General features: G+C 54.2%; 1 protein-coding gene across 5 annotated transcripts in view; it reads left to right on the top strand.

Moving 5' to 3' along the window:
- The window catches only part of TNS1 (tensin 1), a 69968-nt gene extending 53668 nt beyond the window's left edge, over positions 1–16300 (top strand). For 4 of the 5 annotated variants that reach the window (XM_074910792.1, XM_074910794.1, XM_074910793.1 and 1 more), the window contains 13 exons: positions 183–275; positions 1261–1296; positions 4482–4656; positions 5323–6191; positions 7546–7632; positions 8313–8444; positions 8880–8972; positions 9527–9604; positions 9707–9778; positions 9858–10026; positions 10275–10343; positions 10687–10719; positions 11766–16300. In XM_074910792.1, coding sequence (XP_074766893.1) covers positions 183–275; positions 1261–1296; positions 4482–4656; positions 5323–6191; positions 7546–7632; positions 8313–8444; positions 8880–8972; positions 9527–9604; positions 9707–9778; positions 9858–10026; positions 10275–10343; positions 10687–10719; positions 11766–11910 — 2051 coding nt within the window. In that variant the 3' untranslated portion in view covers positions 11911–16300. The remainder of the gene's footprint in view (positions 1–182; positions 276–1260; positions 1297–4481; positions 4657–5322; positions 6192–7545; positions 7633–8312; positions 8445–8879; positions 8973–9526; positions 9605–9706; positions 9779–9857; positions 10027–10274; positions 10344–10686; positions 10720–11765) is intronic. The other variant, XM_074910796.1, reaches the window with a different exon arrangement.
- Positions 16301–16520: the final 220 nt, after the last annotated feature.

Raw genomic sequence — 16520 nt, 5'->3', positions numbered from 1 at the left:
GATCGGTGCCCTTCCCTGGGGTGTGGCTTCATATGAGAGCATCTCCTCTTCCTGGCAGCCCCTGATTGCAGCCAGTGGGTGGGATAGGTCATGGGGCCTCTGAACCCCTGGGCAGCTCTGGTCTTTCTGAAGCTTCACCTCCCACCTCCCCACTAATGCTCTTGTATCCCTCGTGCTGACAGTGCGTTCTCCCCCCGGCCTGGCCAAGACCCCACTCTCAGCGCTGGGGCTGAAACCCCACAACCCAGCTGAGATCCTGCTGCATCCAGTGGGAGGTGAGTGTGGGTACAGGGGCTGCAGGCAGATTTGGGGGGGGGGGGGGCAGGGAGGGCATCTGTGAGGATACCCCTGGAAGGCCCCCCTGGCTGGAGAAGGCACTTCTGTCTCCCTTTTGGGGCCAGGTGGCCCTGGGGTCCTTGTCACCTCCTGTGGGGATTCTGGGACTGTGTGAGGGTGGGGGGATGTTGGTGATGCCCTGGGGGACTTATCCCAGCAGGGTCTCTAGTGGTGGAGGCTGGAAAACCCTGGGGTCTTGCTTCCTGCCCAGCCACGTACCCCTCCCTCCCTCCCTCCCTCCCTCCCTCCCTCCCTCCCTCCCTCCCTCCCTCCCTCCCTCCCTCCCTCCCTCCCCCTCTCCAGTATAGCAGTAGAGGGTTTGCTCTCCAGGAGCTGAGCCTGTCAGCTGGAACAGTATCCAGAGCCCTCTCCATCCCGGAGAGCTGTCTGAATGCAAAAGCCCCACTGTCCTGGGGACACCTTCCAGAGCAGCCTGCCAAGCCAGACCTCGCTGCTCCCCAGCACTTGGGGCCCCTTCCTGGGTCATCTCAGTGTTGAGTGTAACCTCCCCAAAATCCACCTGAGCTTGAGGGGCACGGCTTGACACTGGGGGCACCTGGTGAGACCTTTCTTGCTTTGCCCCTAAGGGTGAGCTGAGACTTTTTTGGTGCTTGCTGGGCTTCTTGGAGCATCCCTTTGTGGTGACTTCCTGCTGGGCTGTTCCTACTTTCCCACCTGAAACCAGCCTCCTGGGTTTTGGACAGCATCTCTGGGATGCCCAGGTGGACCTTGGGGGTGTCTAAGGCCAAGGGTCCAGTTCGAGGTGCAGCGCTGGGGAGGTGTGAGGCTCTCCCTTGTACTCTCTGTGCCCTTGTCTGAGCAAGGCAAAGCTGCTTAACTCTGATTTCTGTTTCTTTCTGTCTCTCACCTCCTTTCTTCCTCCTCTTCCTGCTTCCATCACTCCCCTGTCCCTCCATCTCTCAGAGCTAGAAGGGGAGGCAGGTGGTGACTCTGAAGAAGGTAAGAAAGCCTTTTCTTTCTCTGTCTCTCTTCCTTGCTCATCTCCACTGTTGGGACCGGTGCTTCTGCTGTCTGCGCCAGCAGCCCTCCCTTGCACTGGCCTCCAGGGATGTAGAAGCCTGAGTCTTTCCTGTCCTACTCCCTTTCAAGGAAGAGAACACTGTTGCCTTGTGTTGTGGTTGGATTCCCCGATGTCCAAATTGGACCTGGATATTTGTCCTATTGGGTGCCAATCGTCCATGTGGGCTGAGAGCTCTTTGTCGGTGCGTGGCACCCTCACTGGTGGCACTGCAGGGATGCTGGCAGGCTCTGGCCAGCTTTGGACCAGCCTGGCAGGGGGCTGGGAGCAGCAGCCCCGGTTTTGGGCTCCTGCCCTCCCTTTTCTGGCTTTACTGCTGCCGTTCAGAGCGAAAATAAACCAAAGTGCAGCACAAAAGGTCAGCAGGCGCAGAGGCCACCAGTGTGCTGCTGGCTCAGCCAGCCGGGCAGCGGCACAGTGTCGGCAACCGGTGTGTGTTCTCTGCCGGCTGGGAGGCTGCCCAAATTCTCCCCACCTCTCCTGTCCCTAGGCTGCGCCTCTCTGGGGATGCCAAGGATGGGGCTGAGCTGGGTCATCAGCTCAGGAGTGGCTGTGCTGATGGAGGAGGCTCTGTGGGCTCTGGGGTGGCACGTCTCCTAGGGGGACGGAGGTTTCAGGAATGGCTGTGATTTCCCTGAGTGCTGCCCGCTATCTAATGAAACTTCAGGCCCTCAGGGCCGGAATGGGGAACTGTGTGTTCAAGATGGGATTTGGGGAGAGGATGTCTCTTCTTGGTGAATTTCCGATGCTTCCTGTGGCCCAGGGAGCTGTCAGCATTTCTCCCTGGGAGTTCCTCAAACTGCACATAACCCAAACCTGAACATTGTGTAATACTGGAGAAAGTGTTTGCTTGAAGAAAATGTTGTTTCCAGAGCTGATTGTTCTGTGATGGTTTCTTGGGTAAGTTAAAGTGTGCCCAGTGATCCTGCACAGTCTGGGCTGAGTGGCTGCCACCAGCCTCTTGCTCTACTTCATCCTCTTGGATAACATGATGGTGTTGAGAGGGTTGAATCCTGAGCAGGGACTAGTGGTTTGGCTTAACAAAGCTTTGGCTTAGCACCCTCTCTCCCCAGCCGCCCACCCCACAAAGATCCCTGTCCCACCAGAACCCTGCTCAGCAGATCCCAGCCTGTGCGGCCGGGCTGGTCCTGGGGATGCTCTGGCAGTGCAGGAGCTCGGGGCCTGACTGACACCTCCGAGGAGGCTTTAAAACAGCCCAGTGCCGTCACAGCGCTGGGTATTTCTGGCAGGAGTGCAGCCCTGCCTGCATTTGGGATTCCCAAAAAACTGCCCACCCCCCCAGTGACTCATGACCTCTATTCTCCCACTGTCTTCCCGTCTCCAGAGCATCTTCCAAGAAAACACTAGGAGACAAGATCTGATTTTTTCAACCTAAAAAACCCTGCCTGAAACTTCCCAGTTTTTTTTTCTTTCTTTTTTCCCATATTGAACCAAATGACATGCCCACGGTGTGGCACACGTATGCTGTCCCCCCTCCCTGAGCCCCTGGCTCCTGCCTTTGCTTGGGCCCCACCTTTGCAGGAGGGGCTGGCATTTTTGCAGCCGTTTGGTCTTAACCTCTTGCAGGCTGACTCATATGTACTGTCTGGCTAATTTTAGTCTGGGGTGGGGAGCTAGGGGGGAAAAGTGAGTAGCTGTGAAATTAATTTAATTACCTAAGCCGTGATGAGTTTCTTGCAGCTGCCCTGGGTGTCCACCTGGGCAGTGCCTGGTCTCTGTCACTTGGAGCCACGAGTCCTACCTAAGATGCTGGTAGCAAGCCCATCTTAACATCCTCAGTCTGGTTTTGGCTCAGATCTTGCCTCGGGTGATTGAGCAGGGCTGGGCAGGGAGGTCAGCCCAAGGGATGGATGACTTCTCCCCTGTCTGCAGGCGGATGGGGCATGGAGATGCTGCGAGGGGATCTGTGACAGTCCTTTTCATTGCAACCCACTGGTCTGGCACTGAACACTGAGCTGCGCATTGGTGTTACTGGCTGTGAGCAGACCGGCTTGCTGGCAGGCTTAGCCAGAGCCTGGCTGTTATGACTAATAATAATTATAATGTTTGTCATGCTAATTACTATTGTGAGGCCACCTCGGGCATGGCCAGCCTGGAGCCGGGGGCCTGCAAGCATGCCTGGCTCACAGCATTTGATGCTGGTGGGTCTCACTCAGGGCATTGTGTCCCAGCATGGAGGCAGCTGATGGCATGTGCTAGCTGAGGTGTGATGCGGCTGCAGGGGCACTGGGAGATGAGGCTAAAGCTGCAGTCCCTTCCTCTGGTGTGGCTTTTTTGGAGGGGGAGCTGGGAGCTGCAGGAGCTTTCATAGGGATGGGGACCAGCCTGAATGGAGCAGGAGACAGGGGGGAAAGGGAGGAGGGAGGGTTGTGTCTGGCGGCTGCCGTGTCTGGTGACGGCCAGCCCAGCCCGCTGCTCCTGGCACGGGATGGCTCGGCGGCTCCAAAGGAAAATTGCTTTTCTTGGTCATGCTCGTGGGCTCTGGTTTCAAGCTGGACTGGGAGTGAGAGTGTTGGATGCTGCAGTGGAAATATCTGGGACTGCTCTCTGTTCTGCTGCTGGAGATGGCTGGCAGAGGTGGGCTGTGCAGGGCAGGGACCACTAGGCATCGTCATCAGTCCTGCGTGAGTCAGCGCAGGCTGGGCAGAGTCACCCACTCTATTTTTAGGGGCTGGGGATGAGCAAGGAGCACGACGTGTGCTGTGTGGCATCCCGGGTGGGGAGGGACACTGACTCAGAGCAGGGTGGAGGGGCCATGGTGCAGGAGCCCCTGCAGGCGGGGACTGCTATCCAGTGGAAGGGACAACAGTCCCGTGTGCTTTGGTCCCCTCAGGGAAATGAGTGGGCACAACCCCCCTCCCTGTGCCCTGACTGGAGCCTTCAGTATGCCTTGGAGCAATCTAAAGGTTCAGATGACCTGGATGTGTTTTTGCACACTCACTGGGATGAGGGATGGGGGGAATGTGCAGCTGGAGAAGCTCAGCTCAGGCACCCACATTGGCTGCATCAGGGATACTGGGAAGGGCATGGCCATGTTCCCATAGGAGCTGTGGGCTTATCTGTTTCCCCTTCTCTTTTGCCACAGAGCCCAGAAGCTATGTCGAGTCAGTGGCCCGCACAGCCACGACAGGCAGGGGAGGGAGCCTGCCCACCGTCCAGCCTGGGGGCCCAGAGGTGCCCTCCAGGAACGGCACCTTCACCAACTCTTTCACCGCCCCCAGCCCTGTCTCCACCAGCAGCCCCATTCACAGCGTGGACGGGTAAGGCAGTGGGTGCAGGTCCCAGGGGGTGGTGGGACCAGGACTGAACCCTGCCTGGTGCATGGGCATGCTTCCACATTAAAATTGCCTTACCCCTGTCTCCCCATGCAGGGTATGGGGGTCCCGACCAACCGTGTGGCTCACTGACCTGAGGACGCAAAACTGAGTCACTGGTGGTCACTTGATGGTCACTGGACCTCAGCAGCATCTTGCTGGGAACCTGGTCCCTGGGGTGGGAGGAGGGATGGGGTCCATGCTAACCCCTAGCCCTGGGTTAGGCTGAGCGTTGGTCCCTTGTGGTGCAATGGAGCCATTGTCCCTGTCTCCTCTCCACGCTGTCCATGAAGTGTCCTGCACCAATCCAGCCTGGCAAGGCTGGCAGGGAGGAACAAATTGGGTGTTTTGCTGGAACAGTAACTGGAAAATGTCTGTCTCTGTCTCCCAGAAAGTCATATTTTGAGAGGGAACTGGGATGCATGGTGGAACTAAAGCTGCCTCTAGTTGCTTTCATGCATCTGGCAGGACCCATGCTTCCATTGCCTCTGAACAACCGAGCAGCTTGCTGGTGCTGTGCCTCAGTTTCTCTGTGGACCACTCAGGAGGGTGCCAGCCAGCAGCATGAACAAGCAGTGGAGCTGAATCCTCCTTCTTCTCATATCTCCTCAGGACCTCCCTCCGCAGCTACCCATCAGAGGGCAGCCCCCACAGCACGGTTACGCCTCCCCACACCTCAGCTGAGACTGCTTACCGGTCGCCTGTTGGCTCGCAGATGCCTTCTGCTCACAGCAGCTACCAAAACTCGTCTCCATCTTCCTTCGCAATGGTCCAAGGTGGAGTCCCAGACTCAGCGTATGCCAGCCCCGACTACCCCGATGGCCGAGCCAGCCTCCAGCCAGACCCTCAAGCTCGGCCGCAGCCACAGGTCAATGTGGTGGGGGTGCATGCCCTGCCAGGGAGCCCCCGCACCCTGCACCGGACAGTGGCTACCAACACGCCGCCCAGCCCTGGCTTCGGGCGAAGAGCTGTCAATCCCAGCATGAGTGGCACTCCCGGCAGCCCCGGGCTGGGCAGGCACACTGTGGTGGCTCATGGCAACCTGGTGGCCCCACCCGGGAGCCCCAGCCTGGCCAGGCATCAAGCTGCGGTGGCTGTCCCCACCGGCAGCCCCCTGTACGGCTACCCTAGCCAGGAGGAGAGGCGTCCGACGCTGTCTCGGCAGAGTAGCTCCTCTGGCTACCAGCCTCCCTCCACACCATCCTTCCCTGTCTCACCGGCGTATTACCCTGGCACAAGCACACCACACTCCTCCTCCCCGGACTCGGCTGCCTACCACCAGGGCAGTCCCACACCACAGCCCGCGCTGCCTGAGAAGCGGCGGATGTCGGCTGGGGACCGCTCCAACAGCCTCCCCAACTATGCCACCATCAATGGCAAGACATCCTCGCCCCTCTCCAGCGGCATGTCCAGCCCCAGTGGTGGGAGCACCGTTGCCTTCTCCCACACCCTGCCGGACTTCTCCAAGTTCTCCATGCCAGGTAAGGGATGCCCTCAGAAGTCCCTGCATCCCCTGGCCTGCCCAGGGCTCTTCCCTCCTCCTCCTTGCCGACTGGCAGGGAAGGGGTTGCAGCCATGTCCTGATTTACCCCTCCTGCCTGTCCACAAACTGGCTGACACCGTCAGGGCTTAGGCCATTTCCTGCACTTTCTGGCAAATCCAAACAGGAAAAGCACCGACCCGGCATTGCTGGTGTAAACAGCACCCAGAGCTGTGTACGGGGAGATCAAAGCACCCGGAGGCGGCTTTTCTCTGCTGTGGGGATGTGCTGACCTCCTGGTCCTGTTTTTGGCTGGCTTTACCCTGCTGAGACCCCACTGCGGCGCTACCTCCTCATTTCAAATGGTGTGCTGTGCCCTGGGTGCTGCCACGCCTGGAATGCCTTCCCTGACTCCAGTTATGGGACACCTCAGTGACGCCAAGATTGGGCTGATAAGACCAGGGGAATAAAGCCGTGGGACAGTGGTGGCTCCGGCTGCCGGGCCAGTTTTGCTGCCGAGTGGGCAGCCTTTTGTGGGCATGCTGGCACCCGCCCCGGCCCCGTGACTTGCTGTGGCTGGGGACCTTTCCCAGTGGAGAAGCAGGAGCAATTAAACTCTGTAACAATTAGTGAGCGGGCTAGGGAGGGGAGTGAGCCCCCCACCTCTCCAAAGGCTACCAGATTGCAGAGGGCTGATAACACGTCTCCAGCAGAGATGCTATCTGGCCCTCTGGGTTGTTTGCTTGGTTGTTGTTTGAAAAGCAGGTGGTTGGAAACGTTGCCTGAGCAAAGTGACAGCTTCACGGCCAGAGGACTAGCTCCCATCGGGGCTGTGCCACTGAAGGGGACTGAGCGAGGCAGCATTGGGCTGGGGCTGGGGCTGATTTTCCTGGGGTAGGTCAACCTGTCCAGTTCCTCTGCATGGAGCAAAGACAAGAGAAGGAATTTATTTTTATGATGGATGAGCCAAATTTTGAATATTAGAGAGCAGTGAAGGTCCTCCTCACCACCCTCTGGACATACCTCTTTCCTCCAAGAGCTTTCATTTCACCTGGCCAATTCCCTTTTAAATGATGAATTCCCATTTTGTCTCTGGCTGTGTGGCAAAGAGGCTCATCTGATGCACATCCCTTCAAGGGCTCTTGTGTTTGGATTTAGCTTTAGATGCCCAGCAGCCCCATAAGCTCCAGGTGATGATCAGCCTGCCTGGGCATGGAGGATTGTGTTGGGGTTAAAGCAATGTGCTGGGGCTGAGAGGAGGTGGAGGTATTAATGCTTTAGCCAGATTTGCTAAAACGAATGGACTTTTAGATACAGCGTATTTTAACTATTGTCTTATTTTCCTTTCCTTGCAGACATTAGCCCCGAGACTCGTGCCAATGTCAAGTTTGTGCAAGACACTTCCAAGTACTGGTACAAACCAGAGATCTCCAGGGAGCAGGGTAGGTAGATGGCACAGGGTGAAGGATACGGTCAAGTGAGCCATGGTCGGGAGTTGGGGTGTATCATCTGGGATCACAGGAATTAGCAAGGATTTCCCTTAGGGGCTGGGTTAGGAGTGAAGGTGGATTGTGGATGGTCAAACCATGGCAGAGTGGGGTTGAAGCCCAGCGCAGCTTCAGGTTTGCATGATGTGGGCTCCCCAGATGTTCCCCTTGGTGGAGGAGCACTGGTCTCCACAGCATGCAGTGGATCTATGCAGCTTGGGGTGCAAAGCACCCAGATCTTGAGTTGAGAATGCTCAGAGGGGTCTTGGAGACATGGCTAAAATAAGGAGAGAATAAGGAGGCAGCAAGGTGCCTTCAGGGACAAGGTCCCAGCATTTGGTCCCTGATCCCTGCCTGCTCTCCAGTGCTCAGTTGCTAAGAGCTGGGCTGGGTGGGAATGGATGCTCTGAGATTCCCATGCAAGGGCAGTAGAGGTTGGGGGGAGATGAACCCCTGCCTGGCCGCGGGCCTGCTCGAGACCCCCATCCAGATGTGCAGGGGGGACAGTAACATTACAGTGCCCGTCTGTGAGGCTGTGGAGCTGGGGCACCCTATCCCAACCCACACCTGCTGGTTTTGGAGGGCATGTCGGCTCTTGCCATGCCAGCTCTGATGTCTGTCCTTTTCTCCTGCAGCCATTGCTCTGCTGAAGGACAGGGAGCCGGGGGCTTTCATCATCCGAGACAGCCACTCCTTCCGGGGAGCCTACGGCCTCGCCATGAAAGTAGCTTCTCCACCTCCCACAGTCGTGCAGCAGAACAAGAAAGGTATTGTGTGCCCTTCTCCATCCCACACTGAGATGCTTTCCATTGTTCAGCTGGGGCAAGCAGGCAGCCGGGTCTGCTGAGCCAGTCATGCCCTTGGGTATGTGCTGATGTGGCAGGATCCCTCCCTCCCAGCCCTCCCCTCCCAGGGCACAGGGAAGCACCAGACACCCAATGCCCTGAGCTGCGGAGGGCTCAGGGGCATCTGTATCTTGGGCTTTGGCATGATGAAATGGGCGCAGCTTCCCCAGCTCACCAACACCATGGGGAGCCTGGCTTGGGGTTGACCCTGTGCAAAGGATTGTGTTTGAGGAGGGTGTGCAGAGTGGCAGGGACCCTTCCCTCGAGCTGGAGCACTGGTTTCCTTGTGGGACTGTAGAAGAGGAGGAGGAGGAGGAGGAGGGTGATTCTGGTGTGAGAACCTCTGTCTCTTCCCAGGAGACATCACCAATGAGCTGGTGAGGCACTTCCTCATTGAGACCAGCCCGCGGGGTGTGAAACTAAAAGGATGCCCCAATGAGCCCAACTTTGGTGAGTGCCCCCAGTGTGCTTCCCACATGTGGGGTTGGGTTGGGAGAGCCTTGCCTTTGGTGGACTATTGGAGCTGTTGGGTGTATGGGAGAGCCCCTGCCTCTGTTACTGCATCTTGTCCCTGTGTAACCAAGTCCTGTGGGCATTTGGGGCCTATGGGGTCATGCACACTCATGAGTGCACACAAATATGCCTATATGCACAGGTACATACCTTTCTGCATGCATATGTAGGAAAATGATGCTGCTGGGCAGGGTGGAGGGCAGGGGGTCCTCTTGTTCCATTTATCTCATAACTAATGTGCTCTGACGCACTGCATGAGGACCTGTGCCCCACTTGTTGTTCCTAAGATGGCCCTGGCATCTCTGTCATTTCCCCCAACCCTCTGTGGGCATGGTGGTTTCAGTGAGAGGAATTGCCACGTGTGGCATTAGGACCACCAGTGAAGAAGCACACCAGAAATCCTGTTCCCATCCACCTGGAGCAACAGTGACCTAACATGGGGGAAACCCACGTCACCAGCCTTGCGCTGACCATCTCCCCTTTCTCCTCAGGCTGTCTCTCGGCTCTGGTGTACCAGCACTCCATCATGCCCTTGGCCTTGCCATGCAAGCTGGTCATTCCTGACCGAGGTAAGAGCCAGGACCAGAAGAGATTGCATCCGCCCCCACAGCCTACAGGGATGGGGTAGGTTTCCAAGCAGGGAGCACCAGTAACCATCCCATGTCTTCTAGATCCCATGGAGGAAAAGAAAGACACCATGTCGGCCACAAACTCAGCCACAGATCTCCTCAAACAGGGTGCGGGTGAGTAGAGAGGGGCTGTTGTGGGGTGAATGTGGGTCAGAGCAGTGGTTGACCCCATGTCTACTGTCTCCCTTTCCAGCCTGCAACGTCCTCTTCATCAATTCGGTGGAGATGGAGTCACTGACGGGCCCACAGGCCATTGCAAAGGCTGTTGCTGAGACGCTGGCGGCTGACCCCACACCCACTGCTACCATCGTCCACTTCAAAGTCTCCGCACAAGGCATCACCTTAACTGACAACCAGAGGAAGTAAGAGCCCCCATGGCAATGTTCCCGGGTCCCCAAATCCAAGGAGTCTGTGATTCAGGGAGTGTGTTGATGAAGGATGTCCCTGGGGTGGCATGAACCTGGTCATGGGCAGGGCTGGACTCTGTCCTTGACTCCTGGAGCATCCTAAGGGAGACCTATGGGAGTGTCTTCTATGCCAGTGGGGTTGGGCTGTGGTGGAGCAGAGGTGGGGGCTCCCAAGCCCTGATTCTCCCTGCTTTGTGTTTCAGATTGTTCTTCCGACGACACTACCCCCTCAACACCGTCACCTTCTGTGACCTGGACCCCCAGGAACGAAAGTGAGTGCCTTAACCAGGGGGGAGCACATGTCCCCTGCCTCTTTCCCTCCCCCAGGGTTCTGAGCTGCTTGGAGCAGGGTGTTTGCTTGTTCTGTCCCCCTTGGTCCTGCAGAGGGCAGGGATGGAAGGTCCGCTTCAATACTGTGGGACAACACCAGCTTCTCCTAGTGAATTCTTGGTGCCTCTAAGCATCTTCATGCTGGGGGAGAGGTGCATCATGGTTTTTCCATAGAGCCAAGCCTGTGCAAAGCCAGGCTGGCCTTCCAGCATCGGTGCGGTGACCCCCTGTCTCTCTATGGGGCGCAGGAGGTACCATCCCTCACACCTCCTCTTCTCTTTGCAGGTGGACTAAAACTGATAGTAGTGGCCCAGCCAAGTAAGTATTTTCCGTGCTTTCCAGCCAGTTCCTCCAAGCCGCTCTTGGGGTTGTTCCTGCTTGTGCTTGAGCATTGGCAGGGAGATGCCCCATTCAGGACAGCCTCTTGGTCATGCATGAGATGTTTCTGCAGTGAGGAGCTAAGCCCATTTCACCCAAGCATGAGACCATGGTCCTGGGAACTCAGGAAGCATCTTTCAGTCTGAAATTCCTGATCAGAGGAACTGGCCCTTTCTGAACTGGCCTTACTGGAAACTTCCAGTGGAGTCAGAGAGAGATAGCTTATGGAGCAGGTTATGCTGATGGTGTGTGAGCTGCTGGCCAGCTCTTTGCTTTCCTCCTGTCCTCTCTGTCCTAACCCATGGGAGTGCAGAGCTGCTGGCTGAGCCCATTTCCAGGGGCCAATTCCCACTAATTTTAGCTATTGTGTTAGCGAAGGGGTTTTTATTAGGAGTCCAGCTGCTGGGATATTTCCTCTCTCTAATTAGAAATGCCATGGCCTGGGCCTGTCTCACATTCTGTTCTCCCGTATTTATAACTTGAGTTTGCACGTTCTAATTAAAAAAAAAAAAAAAAAGGGACATTTTATTCATCAGGGGAGAGACAGACAGAAATAACTGCATGGTCTCACCCAGCTCCCTGTGTCCCCAGATGGCTTTCCTCTCATACAGGGTCTACCCCAATGGCCAGCCCATCACACCTCTGTGATTTCAAGAGTCATCACCCAGACCAAGGCAATACGGTGGCCACCTGGAAGGTCCCTTCTTGGGGACAATCTAGGGGAGGAAGGCAGGGATGGTCAGAGCAAAGAGGAGTTTGGCTAAGAGATGATGAAAATGCCATGCTGGCCTTCAAAGAAACTGCAGCAAAGGGAAGAGTAGATGGGTCTTCATGCAGGCTGGTTTGGGATGTCTCCCTCTGTGTTGTGCAAGGTGGATGTTAAAGTGGGGAAGGTGGACAAGACCATTCTGGAACAGGGTTGTGGTGTTTCTTGGGCAAGCAACACTGGCAAACCTCACTGAGCCTTTTGCCTTCTCTCCACGCAGGCTCTTCGGCTTTGTGGCCAGGAAGCAAGGGAGCACCACAGACAACATCTGCCACCTCTTTGCCGAGCTGGACCCGGACCAGCCGGCTGCAGCCATTGTCAACTTTGTCTCCAGAGTCATGCTTGGCTCTGGCCAGAAAAGATGAGCTGGCACTTGCGGGTGATTCTTGAATTTTGGAGAAGGACTTGGAGCTGATCCGAGAAGGAGTGTGAGGAAGTGCATTGTGGGAGAGGGAAGTGAATTGGGGGGGGGGGGGGGCGGGGAGAAAGGGTTGGAATTTTGGAGGAAAACAGCAAACAAACAAAAAAACCCCAATGAAACCTCTAAAAACTCACCGCAAGCCAAATACACACTTAGATGAACCAAAATCACGCACCTACATGAGAGCGCCACAAAGTCACTCCAGACAGGATGTATGTCACATCGCAGAGAAGGTGATCAAAGCAAAGGCGGCAGTGAGAGGCCTGTTCCCAGATTTCGGCATCTTTGTCCGGAATGGTGACATCCACTCAGGACCGACTGTGGGACCATGACTGGTGTTTTCCATCTGGAAAAAAAGAGACAACTGGCAAAACCCGTGGAAGAAGCTCCACCCCAGCAGCTCTATCAGTGAATGTCTGCTGTGTGTTTGAAACGACCCGTAGGAGATAACGACGTGGGTTGGTCGGTGGGACACCGGAGGAAAAGCCCTCAGAAACCTTTCCTTGCCCAGCTGCAGCAGAGGGCCCTCACCAGCCCCCATGCTTCTTTCAAAACTTGCCGGCCACCTGGCAACTTGCGGGGGGCATGGGGGGGCTTGGTCCTGAACCCTCTGTACCTGGGGAGCTTGGCTGTGGGCTGACCTCTGTTGCTGACCCAAAGCCCAGCGCTGGTCACAGGTGAGCTGCTGTGAGTCCACCCAAAGAGGGGTGTCACAATTTCCCCACCTCCCCGGGGGTGCCTGTGCCCTCCAGCCTGTGAGTAGGTGTTGGGGGGGCTCCTGCCACCCCATGCCTGGGGAAGGCAAATGCTCCATGGGAACCTCCCTGGAGGATGCAGAAAGTTGCCTCCTCTCTTGTCTTCCCCTTTTCCCTCCTGTCACTAGTCCTCTTTGGCAGTTTTCTCCTGCAGCCTGTCACACATTCTCTTAACACAAAATAACAAAACAGAAAGGAAAGAAAAATGTAATAATAATAACAATTATAATAATAGTGGATGCTGGCACAGGTGGATTCCCTGTGTGAATCAGTGTCCCGTGGCTACCCCTTATCTTGCTCCTCAGAGATGTGCAAGCGGTTTTTAAATTGCATGGATGTTCAAGTTGCACGAGAAGCAAATGACTACAAGTAACTCAGGCGCTTTTTTCTCCTTTTATTTTGGAGGCCACGTTAAAAAAAAAGAAAGAAGAAATTATTTTTTAAAAAAAGGAAAGGACCTGCAGTTGCTGGCCAACCTTGGCTCAGTGGGGAGGTAACAGGTCCTCCGAGAGCCACCTTGCTCGGCATGCGCGTACCCCCAAAACTGGCTGGCTGGATGCTTGTGCCCCCCCGCCGCCCAATGCACCGTAGTTTTACAGTGGCTTCGGTGCTGTTGGCTTTTCCCTTTGCCTTGGTGGGTGAGGAGGGCCAGCCAGGGGACGAGAGGACTGAAGGGCCCTGGTGCTGTTGTGGGTGGGGGATCATGGTTGGGGGGCAGCAGGCGGAGGTCCCAGCCCCACAGTGCTGGGGAGGGGGCAGAGGATGCTTTGGTCACATGTGCAGGTTTGGGGCAGGGGGAATAGTCTGGCTGGAGCTGTGGGGTCATTTCTGAGCCCTTGTCTGCAAATATTACTCCCCTTCTGAGAGATTTTTGGGAGAAGCTTTCAGCGCAAAGTGGCCCAGATAGTCTACTAGGGGCAAAAATCAGACACACAGCACTGCAGCCCCTCCCAGAGAGCTTGTCTCCCTTGGACTGCCCTTGCCTTGATAACTATAATATATATACAAGCTATACTGATGAAATACTGTAAGCTAATGAAATTTTAAGGAGAAAAAAGGTTAAATTTACACTCCAAAAATATTTATTTTTGCCATATTGCTTTCTGCGCATCATATCTCCCCCATTATATCTGCCCCCCCCCCCCCCTCCCCCTTTCCCCTGCCCCAGGGAAACACCTGCACATTAAAAGAAAATACAGAGCAAGGAAAAATACAGATAGGGGAAGAGGCGTGGGGGTCCCCACCATGTCGGGGCGGCGTGTGTGTGACCGGTGTGCATGTGCGTGTGCATGTGTGTGTGTGTGCGTGGGGGAGTGAGCGGCGTGGGTGCCTGGAGGGGCTGGCACGGCCGGAGGCTGTACTGATGTACTGAAGCGAGTGTGAAAGGATGTGTAGCGAGGAGTTGGTTGCAAGACAGTGGCGGGATGGGAGGCTCTGGGGGGACTTTCCACCTCCCCGGCTCCCTGGCCACACGGATGCGGAGACCTTTTAATTTTTGATGTTTCCAAAAAGCGATTCCCTCCTTCTGCGAAATTCAAGTGAGATGAGAGATGATCTCACCCGTAATCTCCTCACCCTGCCGTTCACTGATTAGAGAAAACACTGTGTTTATAGATATATAAAGATATATTTTTGAAAGCCTCTATTTTTCAGACTTGGTTTTCTCACTGCTAAGAAAAGAGATGATAATAGTGCAATTTTATTTTAATCTGCTGCCTCGGAAACTGGTGCTTGAAACTCCCATTCCTCTTTTTCTCCCCTTACAAATGAAGCAGATCTAAGCACCCCAGAGATGTCACATAGAAGCTGACCCCAGCAGATACCTGCCAATAGATTCATGCCTGCTTTGGGCCCTGAGCCGCTCATGGCTTCCCCACTAACACACTAGCTGAAGATTTAGACTGTAACCCAGTCTCAAACACTAACAAAATTGACTGATGATTATATTATTTTTTTAACACACAGTTAATCACCTTTCAATGATGTAGCCGGGTGTTTGTCAGCTCCCTGTAAAGGCACTTTTTTTTTTTTTTTTTCCTTTAATCTCCTTTTTAAAGTTACATTTTTAGGTGTAACTACCCTTTCTGTCCCGTGAAGAGACCGTCAGCCAGTGTTGAGGATCACCCAGGTCCTGGGGCTGGTGGGGACTTAGTGTTGATATTTTTTCCTTACAAAAGGGACAGAAAAGACTCTGTTTTTTCTATTTCATTTTTAAATGCAGTCACGGTATTTGAGATTCAAGCTTGTGCGAGTTAAGCCCAGCATATGTTTCGTTGTAATCACACAGCCGTTGTCAGCAGCCGGATGATGTATCTCTCTCGCTCACACACACACACAAACACATCCCTCCTTCCTGCACAAAGAACTGCATATATTCTTGCCAAAGATATCCTTAAAAACGCACTTTTCCCCACATATATATATATATATTTTTTTTTTTTTTTTTGTGTGTGTGTAAATTTATTGTACGTGCCCTTTTTGTGTTGGTTTGTTCTTTGGAGAAGCCCCTTCCTACCCGTCCTCCCTTTGCTGTTGATGTTGTTGTGTGTTGGCAAATACTCTCTAGGGAGGTCGTTTGCTGCCTATTCCAAACGGTAGTGCCTGCAACACAAAAAATGTGGGGTTCCCATTCTAGGGGGCTGCCTCCAGTTCTGTTCCGCTGGGAGATATTTTGGGGGATGATCCATGTCATCATCTGCTGATGGGATACCTACATCTCATGGTGTTTGCCAGTGGAGATGGGGGGCTTATGGCTTTAAGGAGATACATTGAACGAAGTTTGGGGTTGCTCTGGATGCAACATTTGCTGGCTGCCCTCTGGTCAAACCACACATGGAAAACAAACCAGGTAGGGAGAAAAACCCAACCCAGCCTCTGGGCATCGATTTTGCAGTGAGTTCAACTGCCTGAACCAAAGCGCAAAGTAAATCCCCACCCAGCAGGTTGGGCGGGTAAAGAAACCAGTTGCCCCAAAAACCCCAGACAGCAGCATCAACAAAAGGCAACCCTTCCCGTTGGAGCAGGCAGGAGGATCAGACAGCAAAGGAGCCCGCAGGGGCTTGTTTCATTTCGTTCGTTTGTTTTGCAAATTGTGAGGTTGGTTTGGGGTTACTCTTTTTTTTTTTTTTTTTTTTTTTTAACTTTTCCTTAAAAAGGAAAAAAAAAAGAAAAAAAGGAAGCAACCCGATGTTTCTGTTGGCAGATCCTGTGCTGCCGTGTTATGTGTGGGGTTTTTTTTTCTGTTGTTGTTGTTGTCTTTGTTACTTTGGGAACGTTACAGATTTATTTGCTAATCAGTGTTAATGAACAGTTTCAAACTTTTAGACTTGCCCATTTCTGTGTATTTATATAGATGGAAAAAAAATACGTTATATTTTGTATCTTTGTGCCCATAATGTTGTTGAGCGTGTAAGGATGACTTCGGTCACACCATGTCCGTGTGTGAATGTGACTCTGCTTTTGTCTTCCCTCTGTACAGATGTCGGATTCTTTGCAGTTCATTGTATGGCTTTGTAAAGTGGTAAAAACAACAACAAAAAAAAATCAATTATATAAAATATACTGTTGCTTGGAATGCCAGCTTGGTATCTGGATTGCTGCAAATGTATCTTGAAATTTAAGGGAGCGCAGGAATAAATGCTCTGTTCTTTTGCACAGGGAAAAAAACCCAACCCTAAAACCCGGCCGGTGCTGTGTTTTCTCCAGGCTGTCGTTCCCCCCATTCCTCGATGGCAGACTGGGGCCCCCGGACAGATGCCGGGCGGTGGGCGTGGGAAGAAGGAGGGGTTGTGCTGCTGCT

The sequence above is a fragment of the Athene noctua genome, chromosome 7 (genome assembly GCF_965140245.1).
Source record: "Athene noctua chromosome 7, bAthNoc1.hap1.1, whole genome shotgun sequence".
Taxonomy (NCBI): domain Eukaryota; kingdom Metazoa; phylum Chordata; class Aves; order Strigiformes; family Strigidae; genus Athene; species Athene noctua.
The sequence above is the reverse complement of the archived record's forward strand: the minus strand, read 5'-3'. Positions and strand labels throughout refer to the sequence as shown.